Raw genomic sequence first — 12,057 nt, forward strand, 5'->3', positions numbered from 1 at the left:
GGTCTTCAGCATTGAGCATTTTGGCTCGGATAATTTACCTCCGTCCGAACGGTACGGGGCCTTCGTTTCTCGAGCGCTTGGCTCGACCAATTTACCTCCGGCCGAACGGCGCGGGGCCTTCGTTCCTCGAGCGCTTGGCTCGACCAATTTACCTCCGGCCGAACGGCGTGGGGCCTTCGTTCCTCGAGCGCTTGGCTCGACCAATTTACCTCCGGCCGAACGGCGCGGGGCCTTCGTTTCTTTGTTGGCGATGCCTTATTTGTTCTCTTGATTTTTCATTTCTACATTTCAAGTATTCAGTCGAAAAAAGTACACAGGATGATTTACATAGGCACACCTTTCACCCTGCCCGGTAAGGCTAGAGGTGGTTCGCGCTCCACGGCCTATCTAGCTGCCGACCTTCCTCATCCTCCAAATAATACGCGCCCGAGCGGAGCTTCTCGATGATTTTGAAGGGACCTGCCCACGGAGCTTCAAGCTTGCCGACGTCGCCGACCGACTTGACTTTCTTCCAGACCAGGTCGCCGACCTGGAATGATCTGGGAATGACGCGCCGGTTGTAGTTTTGCTTCATCCGTTGACGGTATGCCATCAGCCGAACGGATGCCTTGGCTCGCTCCTCGTCAACCAAATCCAGCTCCATGTTCCTTCGCTCGGCGTTGCCTTCATCGTAACATTGGACCCGGACGGACTCGACGCCGACTTCAACCGGAATGACCGCTTCGCCGCCGTACACCAGATGAAAAGGTGTGACGCCCGTTCCTTCCTTAGGAGTCGTTCGGATGGCCCATAAAACGCCCGGCACTTCATCCGGCCAACTCCCTCCCAAGTGGTCGAGCCGAGCGCGCAGAATACGGAGAATTTCCCGATTGGCCACCTCGGCTTGACCGTTGCTTTGGGGGTAAGCCACGGACGTGAAGTGTTGCTCGATGCCGTAGCTTTTGCACCAATCTTCTAGCACCTTCCCTGTGAATTGCCGCCCATTGTCGGAAACCAATCGGCGAGGGATACCGAACCTACAGATGATGTGTTGCCAGATGAATTTTTTGACCATCTGTTCGGTGATCTTGGCTAGTGGCTCGGCCTCCACCCACTTGGAAAAATAATCGACCGCCACCAGCAAAAATTTCCTCTGCCCGGTCGCCATCGGAAATGGACCCACAATATTCATTCCCCATTGATCGAAAGGACATGAGACGGTTGATGCCTTCATCTCCTCTGTCGGTCGGTGGGAGAAGTTATGATACTTCTGGCACGAAAGGCACGTAGCTACTGTCCGAGCGGCGTCTATTTGTAAGGTTGGCCAAAAGTATCCAGCTAGCAGGATCTTCTTAGCTAGTGATCGTCCGCCCAGATGTCTTCCGCACGATCCTTGATGTACCTCTTGGAGGATGTAAGCCGAGTCCTCCGAGCTCATGCATTTCAACAACGGGCGAGAGAAAGCCTTCTTGTAGAGCTGATCGCCAATGAGTGTGAACCGACCGGCCCTCCTCCTGAGCAACTGGGCTTCATCCCGATCGGCCGGTGTGGCTCCCGAGCGGAGGAACTCTATGATGGGTGTCCTCCAGTCGCTTGGAAACGTGAGGCCTTGCATCCGGTCGACGTGCGCCACCAGGTGATCCAACGTTATTGAGCTTGCGAGTTTGGCTAACTCATCGGCCGCCTGGTTCTCCGTTCGGGGAATCTTCTGAATAAGCACCTCTCGAAAAGTAGCTTTGAGTTTTTCAAAGGCCTCAGCGTAGAGTTTAAGCCGAACGCTGTTGATTTTAAAGGTGCCAGAAAGTTGCTGAGCGGCCAACTGTGAATCCGAATAAAGTGTCACCCGACCGGCTCCCACATGCCGTGCTGCCTGCAATCCGGCTATGAGGGCCTCATACTCTGCTTCATTGTTGGTAGCTTTGTAATCTAGCCGGACGGATAGGTGCATCTTTTCTTCTTGAGGTGAGAGCAGCAATATTCCAATCCCACTTCGGAGCCGAGTGGAAGACCCATCCACATATATTCTCCACGTAGCTTCCGGCTCTGGCCTTTGCACTTCGGTCACAAAATCAGCCAAGGATTGCGCTTTGATCGCCGAGCGGGGCTGATATTGGATGTCAAATTCACTGAGTTCTGCCGTCCACTTGATGAGCTGTCCGGACGCTTCTGGATTCAACAGTACTCTTCCTAGTGGACTGTTCGTCCGGACAATGATGGTGTGAGCTAAGAAATATGGTCGAAGGCGCCGAGTGGCTAGAACCAAAGCAAAGGCCAACTTCTCGAGCCCGGTGTAACGAGATTCAACATCTTTTAAAATGTGGCTCGGAAAATACACCGGCTGCTCCTCGCCGCTGGACCTTACAAGTGCCGAGCCTATAGCATGCTCGGTTGAAGACAGATAAATATAAAGTGACTCACCCCCGATCGGCTTGGCTAGTACAGGCAGGGAATTAAGATATGTCTTCAATTCTTCGAATGCTCGGTCGCATTCCTCGTCCCAGTGAAATTTAGTGGCCTTGCGCAAAATTTTGAAGAAAGGGAGGCTCCGGTCGGCAGTTTTGGAGATGAATCTGGACAATGCGGTTATCCGACAGGTCAACCGCTGCACTTCCCTTGTATTTTTTGGAGGCGACATGTCTTGTAGAGCTTTCACCTTGCTGGGATTTGCTTCGATTCCCCGCTCGGTCACTATATACCCCAAGAAACGTCCTCCTTTTGCTCCGAACAGACACTTCTGGGGATTTAGCTTGACTCCATATTTGCGTAGCGCTCGGAAGGTTTCTTCCATGTCCTTGAAGAGATCGGCCGCTCGGACGGATTTGATAAGAATGTCGTCCACATAGACTTCCAGATTTCGCCCGATCTGCTCCCTGAACACTTTGTTCATCAAGCGCTGATAGGTGGCCCCGGCGTTCTTCAATCCGAATGGCATCACGAAGCTTACTTTTTCTTGATCTTCCCGGGCGAGCGGCACTTGATGATATCCTTGGTAGGCGTCGAGCATGCAAATTAATTCGCAGCCGGCCGTAGAGTCCACCAGCTGATCTATCCGGGGCAGGGGATAAAGATCTTTGGGGCATGCTTTGTTTAAGTCCCGAAAGTCGACGCAGACTCTCCACTTGCCACCCGGCTTGGAGACTAATACTACGTTAGCCAACCAGCTCGGGAACTGCACCTCGCGTATATGGCCGGCCTCCAAAAGCTTCTCGACTTCCGCCCGGATGATGGAGTTCTGCTCGGCACTGAAATCTCTTTTTCTCTGCTTTATCGGCCGAGCGTCCGGTCGGACATGCAACTCATGCTGCGCTATGCTCGGCGAAATTCCGGGCAACTCATGTGTCGACCAGACGAATACATCATGATTTCGTCGGAGGCATTGGATCAGCTCCTCCTTCTGCTTCTCCTCCAGATCAGAGGCAATAAAAGTTGTAGCCTCCGGTCGGGTCGGGTGAATCTGCACTTCCTCTTTTTCTTCATAAATTAGAGAGGGTGGCTTTTCAGTGATGGCATTTACCTCGATTCGAGGCGCCTTCCGAGCGGAGTTGGATTCTGCTCGGATCATCTCGATGTAGCATCGCCGAGCCGCTAACTGATCTCCCCGTACTTCTCCCACCTTGTCTTCGACGGGGAACTTCATCTTCTGGTGGAAGGTTGAGACGACCGCCCGGAATTCACTGAGCGCCAGTCGTCCCAAAATGACGTTGTAGGATGAGGGAGAGTCGACCACCACGAAGTTTATTGTCCTGGTCCTCCTGAGCGGCTCCTCTCCCAGCGAAGTAGCCAGCCGGATCTGTCCGACCGGCTGAACTTCGTTGCCCGTAAACCCGTAGAGCGGGGTCGTCATGGGCAGCAGCTCGGCTCGATCAATTTGCAGCTGATCGAACGCCTTCTTGAATATGATGTTGACCGAGCTCCCTGTGTCAACAAATATGCGGTGAACAGTGTAATTTGCTATTACCGCTTTAATGAGCAGAGCGTCGTCGTGGGGGACTTCAACTCCTTCTAAGTCCCCAGGCCCGAAAATGACTTCCGGTCCACTCGCCCGCTCTTGGCTACAACCGACTGCGTGGATCTGGAGCTGCCGGACGCCCGCCTTTCTGGCTCGGTTGGAGTCTCCTCCGGTCGGCCCCCCAGCAATAACGTTGATCTCGCCTCGGGAAGTGTTGCTCCTATTTTCCTCTTCCCGAGCGGACGGTCGGGACCGTTCTCTGGACGCTCGGCGATTCTCCTGTCTTGGAGATCGGTGCCGATTGGGCGTCTGTTGATGTCGCCTCTCGGTGCGAGTTCGGTCGGTTTCATGGGTCCTTTGTCTCCGGTCGATGGAAGGAGATACCCAGATGATCATCCGGGTCTGTTGTTCCATTGTACTCGCCGATCGTCGGAGGCACGTAGTGCTTGGGCAGAGGGTCTCGTAGAATAGCCTCCGAGAATTGGCGATTAATTCGCTCGGGAGATGAGTCCGCTCGGGGGGCTTTCCCCTTTCTGTCATCTCGCCTAGGCATCTCGTCTGAAGAAGATCCTCTATCTCTTCGAGCTGGTACTGCTTCAGGGGTGCGAAATAAGGCTCGATGGAATGCGACGGTGGCTGGAGGTGCTTCCGCTCGGCCACCCGACGCAGATGTTGCTTGTTGCTCCGGCCGCTCGGCTGTTGCTTTCTGTTTTTGCTCCACAAGTTTGGCGGCCCTCATCTCGACCAGAGCGTCGAGTTCTTCTGTTGAAAGCGCCACCGTGTGTTGTCGTCCAGCCTCGTCCATCGTTCACGTTCGGATGCAGGTGCGTTCCCACAGACGGCGCCAAATTGATCCTGTCCGAATCGCTGAACCAAATGACGCTAGGCACGTGGCGCGCTCCTAGTCGATGGAGTGGATCTCCGGCTGGTCAAACGAAGCTCCGACGATCCTGCACCAAAGTCGAGCCGGGAAGGGATTCCCGGCGGCGACCCTCCGACGCTCAAGTCAGGTAAGTGGTGGAAAAAGTGGCTACCAAATTTGTGTTATGCGTACCTTTGGCGGAGTAATAGGCTCTTTATATAGGACGGAGAAGGAACTAATGCATGTCCACCGAGGTGCATACGTGTCAGCAACCCATACCCCGGTATGCACCTGTCAGAGAGCTTACCTGACACCATACTGCTACAGTCCGAGCATGTTCTTCGATGGGACAACAGGACCCCCCGTTGTCAGACTAGGAGTATGGCGTAGCCATACGACTTGACGGCTGTCAGAAGATGTTCCCGGGCCGGCCGGGCGGGCGAAGAACGTCGTCCGGACGGCCTTAATTCCTTGCGCCGGCCGGGAGGCACGTCCTTCCGCTCGGTCGTTATGTACTGCTTCATTTGAGCGTCGGAACCCTGGTCCCTACCAGGGTGCCTTTTACTACCAGATTTCTCTTTCTTCCGAGTCCGGTCGGCTCGTCCCTTTCCGACGAGCCACTGGACCCTTTGACCTCCCCGTGGCGTTGACCCCTCCTTATGGGGTTCCGGATTCTTACCGCCGGATCAGTCATCTACTCTGATCTATTGACCATCAGACCCCACTTGGAGCTCCTCATCATTCGCCGTATCAAAATAGTTAGTTGAAAATAGATTATTAAGAATAAACAAGATGTTTTAGATAACATTTAAAGATAAAAAGATAGACTTGTATCTAAAAGTTGGACGACATTGATTATCATTAAAAAAAATCTTCAATATTTAGAAGGGATGATTTAACTTTGATTACTTATTTGAATTTTGAATTGCGTATGTCAAATGTATGTGAAAAAAAAACATTTATGAATGGCGATCATTATGAAGTATATATAGATCTACTTGAAAGCTTTGATGTTTAAGGGCATTCTCTTACATAAGACAACACCTCTAGCTAGCGAAGAGAAACACATAGCCTAAGGTAGATTTTCTAGAGTTAATACATCTCGAGACCAAGTTTATTGGTTGCTATGAGCTGAACATGTAAAATTTCAAGAATAATTCATTGGAGTTTATTCATGTTAGATCCTGAATGAATGAATTCATAAGAATTTAATTCATAGAGTGCTCATTAGAGAATAAAATATATTTAAGTATTTTTATTTTTTTTAATCTAGATATTCAGCTCATACGATCCATCAAATTCTGGAGGTGTCCGACCTGGTCCCATAAAATTTTTCACAGACCATCGGAATAAATCAAAAAGCATAGTTAGATCCTAACGGACGGTATACGTTACGAGTTTTTCAAACTCCTAGATATAATATGCATTGAGTGAGATTTAAACTCTTATTGTCTACGGAGCTTGTCTTACTTCTTACCATGACACCAGAGTCCCGGGAACATAAGCCATATGCTCTAGAGTTTTGGAGAGATGGTAATAATATAATTGATACAGTATGTTGTGAATGGACTCAAAGGTAATGAAGAATCAATCCTTAAAGTGATGTGGCAGTCAAAGTTGAGGTGAAGTGGTGGTCAAAACCCTAGTGAGGCAGCAATCAGAGTCAAAGAATATGCAGCTGAATGAATCATCCTCACCCAAGCTCAGCTCCTCATTCCTCAGCGCTAAGACCTTCAATAAGAAGTCGGTCGATTCCATAACTAGTCGGGCTTAAGAGGTTTAGTGCTCGACTTCAATATCAAATCACCCAACATATAGCCGGTCAACCCTATAGCTAGTCGGACTTAAAGGACCCAACTCCCCATTCCTCAAGCACAAGTCTCTTAGCATACAGCCGATCGGCCTAAGCACCAGTCAGACTTGAGGAACTTAACGCTCCATTTAGCGCCAAGATACACAGAATAAACTCGATCAAACAAAGAGTCGGTCGGGTATAGGGCACCTAGCTCCCCATCCTTCAGAGGTATGCTCTCATCATACAGTAAAGGCAGTCTCTCCGTATACTGCCGGTCGAACTTGGTGTCAGTCGAACTTAGAGAACTGCTCATTTCTCAGTACTAAGACAACTCTCAGTATACAGTTGGTCGACCATTGGGACAGTCAAACTTTCGGGGCTTAGTGCCTCTTCTCCTGTGTAAGTCCCCCATCATACGACCGGTCGGGCATAAGGTTGGTCGGATTACCTCCAGGGGACAGTATTATCAGAGAATCACAATAACCTAACAGAGGATAACAGCTATTTGTCAAGGAATATTCTACTATACCTGTAATGGAACCTTTCTATGAGCGTGATTATATATCTTCCATTACCTAACAACAAACATTCTCAGCCAGCTCATTTATTACGAAGGTTACAACAAACTGTTCATATACATGTAACGAAAGATTGCACGTACGCATCTACTGTTATCTTCTTCTCCACTTTTCGCTCGGCCACCAGACTGACTTGAGTATCAAAGTACCTGCGCTAGGGGCCCCTCCCTAGTTCTCACTCTAACATTTCGTTTGCTCTCTTTGATATGCGCAGACAGGAATACCAAGTTTTCATCATTTTCTCCAGCTTGAAATCTTCTCTCAGTTAACGACAAAGTTATCGGCCCAGCACGTTATCTCCATCGCTTTTAGACAAGATCAAGAATAATTAAAATTATTCATCCATTAATGTAGCAATATGAAAAGATAGACTCTAGGTATTTTTGTACTTCCTAGAAAATCTTTTGTGATTCAAGGACATACTTTTTTTATGGTAAAAAGCACAAAGTGTGAAGCCAAGTCTAAGATATATAAAAGGTCATGATTTTCCATCAAATCCATAGCATAAAGTTTCATTAGTATAGACAACAAGAACTCCTTCACTAAGTAATCTCAACTTATCGACTAGTTCTTCATAACTTGTTCCAGGACACAACTTGTTCATGGTCATGGCCGGGCAATCATGGCTTCACTCTTCTCATGTTAATGAGTATACATATTCTATACATTTTTTATATATGTTTCTTTCATGCGGCATGAGTTTCAAATTCTATACGGAAGCCTTTCATAAGATTGTAGCTCTTTCTGAAGCCAAACACAAGGGACCAATCTGATCTGGACTGTTGGCCTTTGCCAGAGATCCTCCCACACACGCCAAATCTGCAGCCATACTCAGCACACTGACTGAAGCAGAACGCTAATGATTTCCCTCACTCAATTGTAGCTACTTGCTGCCTACCTTCTGCTTCATGATCTCCCCCAAAGATGAACCAACGACATCAGGCATGGCGCATTCTGTTTTTCCTGCAAGGAGACACTATCATTGATCCATTGCTCAAGGAGTAGTACTCTTCTGGTACCGACCAATCTTTGCCACCATAATATAATCTAAAGTTGGATTATATTATCACTTTCCAACTGTAGGTTCGTCCAACATATGCACAGCTTTGGCTAAAGGCACCGATTGAGGATGAAGACTTGGATGGGCAAGAGAAGGTGCAAGGAGCAGAAGCAGCAGCAGCAGCTTACCGAGAGGAGCGGCAGGCACCACTCCAGCGGGTGCTTTTGCTGCAGCTCCAGGCTTAGTGTCTCCTCTAACAGCGGCATCAAGAGCTCCAATGACTCCACGCAGCTAGAAGCACTGTCCAGCCTCGCGCATGGCATGGTGCAGGCTCGGCTGGAGCAGATTATCAGTCATCACTGGGATCCAGGCGTGCGCCACCAGAGGAGAATGAACTCTGTGGTAGCCGAAGCAAGCAAAAGTAGGTGCACTTTGTTGATCGCCATGGACAGGAGGTCTCATGACCCCAAGGGGGACTTCAAGGTGTCAATGATAGAGGTTATTACGTCCAAAAGGATGGAGGAGCCGAAGGAACTCCGGAGCCTCTTGAATTGCTACTTGTCGATGAACTCCTCAGAGCAGCGGCTCGTGATCCTTGAAGCCTTCCACGAAGTGTGCTCCAGTCTTTTCTGTTGTAGAGATAAGTGGTAGCTAGAACAGGAATGTAGAGAAAGATGTAGACATCTGTGAAACAAGCCCTCTTCACGCTATGTTTAAGGCTGTCAATACTATTTAGTGTTTAGCATTTAGCGGCATTATTTTCAACAAAGGGAATGCAAAGCCATTTATGCTGAATAGGAACATGAAGCAACAGGAAAACATTGAGGATACCAAACAAAAATTCATGGATCTAAGTTGAGATTCTGTGCAACAAGAAACTCAATTAATTGATGCAGGCCAGCCCAGCTTGCATCTTCATAACATCTGGGGCACAATCTTAATGTAGATCTATCAGCAAATAATGTAGTAAACAAATAAACAGCTTTAAACCACCAAAAGTTAAAAACAAATACCAAGAAGCCAACTTCATTCTTCCAAAAAAGAACTACAAGAACAATGTATTTTGTGTCAGCTTCAGATACTCCAGCTATCTATAATGTTAAATACATATATACAGAGAGCAAGAGCAGCACATATTCATAACCTGAATCTTAATGATAACAAACATGTAGCTCGAAAACTTGGATGTTACAAAAAGAGATATTCAAGATAACTATCAGTAGTATAAATGAAAAATTAATCAATTTTTAAAGCCATATATGCTTTAAGAAGCACAAAAGAGCAAATAGGGAAGACTTCTACGAGTTGTAACATAAAGTGCACTAATTTTAAAGCAATGAATAAATCAAGGCACATGTGGGAGCAACCGAACCTTAAATCAGAAGCGGTATAAAGCACAAGAATTCACCATAACTCAGTATGTTACCTGCGATAAGCTTAGGAATCTGTTCGTTAATGCCTAGACAAGAGAAAAGCAATAAAACTCAATTAGATTTTGAATTTTTGATAGAGTTAAATGGAATTCTAAGATGTGAGAAAAAAGAGCTCCATGCAGAAAAGAAAGAGAAAAAAACGATGCGGCAAAACCAATTTTGATAGTGTACATGACGGCCTATGCTATAATAAACAAGAGGTCACGGTGCAACAATTATACTCCAAAAAGTGTCCAGAATATAGAGATCCAATATTGCAACACCAGCCTATAAGGCCCCTAAAAGATATTCACATTCATCATTGAGAAGAAACAAACTCTATAAGAGCTTGATACCAGCAGCATCTTCATAGGAGATTACAATAACAGGCAAAGAGAGAGCTAGAACCAGCCTTCAGCTATTCTAAGGCCTTGAAGTACATATACGAGACAATTGCATTTGCAAAACTGGAGGCCCTGCTCCTCCCACGTTCACCTCCACCATTCCACCTGGGATGTAGTTGTATTGCTGCCTGCATCCAGGACAACGACCATCTTCCTCGAGAATTCTTTTGTGGCAGAACAGGCAAAGCCGAAATCCACAGGAACAAGGAAGAAAGCTCGAATCCGTCAGATCTAGATCCTCATAGCAAATAGGGCAGGGAATAGGCAAGGGAAGGATACCCTTTTGTTGGGAAACCCGATAGTCCCGGCCTGCATTCATTGGAAGGATCCACTGTTTTGAGATACTTGGAAGGCTTGGAGGACGAGATGAGTCATCTGGTCCCCAAGCTCTTCTGGTGTTAAGGACGGGCTCCGGCATTGTCATTCTCCCTCCACGAGAGACCTCAACTGGGACACCAGGCGTGGCAGCTGCCTTAAAGGGAGTAATTTCATGAACAGAACGACGACTAAGGTTAGCATCACCAACATCCTTAGTCAGGGCGTCAGCGACCGCCTCCCAATCATCAAGGATCCCGTTTTCTTCCCCTCTGTTGTCTATATACTCTTCCTCTTCATCATCGCTGATGCTTCTTGAGGTGGAATCCAGGCTGCTACTTCTGCTGCTTCTACTGACGCCTGAAGAGACATCCCTTCTATGATGATTACCTACAGTAGGGTTACGGAATGAGGAATCCATATCCCTAAATTCATGCAACGGTGAAATGCCATCTCGGCCCTCTGCTTCTCTCATCATCCCTTTCGGAGCCAAGGGAGGATCTTGCAAATGAAGACCGGTGGTGACATTAGAATCATCATCCTTATCCTTACCTGATCCACCAAAGGAAAGAGAGAAAAATACAATTTTTAGAAACAATGAATATTCAAGTAAAAGATCGCCCAAATCTCAATACTAGAAAAAACAGAAAAAAGGGGGGCAAATCAGAGCGAACCATGAGAGAGCCATTGCTCACGCCGAGCATCGAGTTTGCACTGCTTCAGCTTCGCAGATCGATTTGCCTGATGAAGACACACAAGGGCTTCGATCGTTCACAATCTGGATCATTCCATTGGCATAACGAAAGTCACAAAAATACAATCTTTGACGTACCCGCTTCTTTTTTCCGGACACCATCGACGGAAGCGAAGGAACGTTAGCCATCGAGTCGTAACCCATCAATCGATCCACCTCACGAGTCCTCCTTTTCCTTTTCTCTTAGCAAACCCTAAAAACGGGCAGACCCAAGTAACGGTAGCGGTTTCGCCTCTCGCTTTCTTCCGGTGCACGGATGGTGCCCACAGATCTTCTGCCCTAAAATAAATAGGCAGAACTGATGTTACAAGAATATCCCTTAAAGGATCTAAATTTACCCATTGATGCGTAGCGCAAAGAAAGGGACAAGAAGGCTAAATCCGGAAGTAAGTTTGAAGTTGGTGACATCACGTTGACCAACGCGCACCACACGTGGAGTCCAAGGGCGTCATGCAGTCAGCGGACGAGTAGACTTTTGGGTCGGTCTCGATCAAAAAGTAGTGTTACGGATGTGATATCTTCAAACGGAAAAAATATTCCTTAAAATCACATGATATTAAGGAAAAAATATTCCTTGATAGTTTGGATAGTTTGGCAATATTGAGGTTAAATAACTTTAAATCCCCTTACGTTTTCCTTCCAAAAATAATTTGTCCTCCTATATTTAAAAAATGACATTTAGTCCTCCTATATTTTAAAGAAAAAAGATTAAAAAAAATAATAAATGGCCAAAATAACCCTTATTTTGCTATTTAAATGTTAAATTATGGCTAAATAACTTTAAGCCCCTTTTATTTTTTATCCAAAAATAGTTTCCCCTGTATTTAAAAATGACACTTAGCCCCCTATGTTTTAAAGAAAAAAAGAAAAAAAATAATAAATGATCAAAATAACTCCTTTACTATTCTAAATGTTAAAATTATTCTAACTGAAATGTTCTTATTCAAGGTAACCTTAGATTTTTAGACAAAAAGAAAAGCAAAAATAAAAAATCTTACATAATCGTTGA

The 12,057-nt window shown here is 46.8% G+C and overlaps 2 protein-coding genes across 2 annotated transcripts; one reads left to right on the forward strand and one right to left on the reverse strand.

Annotated features, from left to right (window-relative positions):
- Positions 1-7,625: 7,625 nt before the first annotated feature.
- On the reverse strand, positions 7,626-11,311 carry LOC121991783. Its single transcript, XM_042545814.1, has 3 exons — positions 11,127-11,311; positions 10,969-11,035; positions 7,626-10,846 (listed from the first exon to the last, which is right to left on the reverse strand). Exons 1-3 carry the CDS (start codon positions 11,190-11,192, stop codon positions 9,999-10,001), a joined length of 981 nt encoding a protein of 326 aa, XP_042401748.1. The 5' UTR covers positions 11,193-11,311; the 3' UTR covers positions 7,626-9,998.
- LOC121990116 (probable transcription repressor OFP9) lies at positions 8,293-8,814 on the forward strand. The gene has a single exon (XM_042544336.1). The coding sequence runs from the start codon at positions 8,293-8,295 to the stop codon at positions 8,812-8,814; it is 522 nt and encodes a 173-aa protein (XP_042400270.1).
- Positions 11,312-12,057: the final 746 nt, after the last annotated feature.

This window comes from Zingiber officinale, chromosome 6B, assembly GCF_018446385.1.
Source record: "Zingiber officinale cultivar Zhangliang chromosome 6B, Zo_v1.1, whole genome shotgun sequence".
Lineage (NCBI taxonomy): Eukaryota > Viridiplantae > Streptophyta > Magnoliopsida > Zingiberales > Zingiberaceae > Zingiber > Zingiber officinale.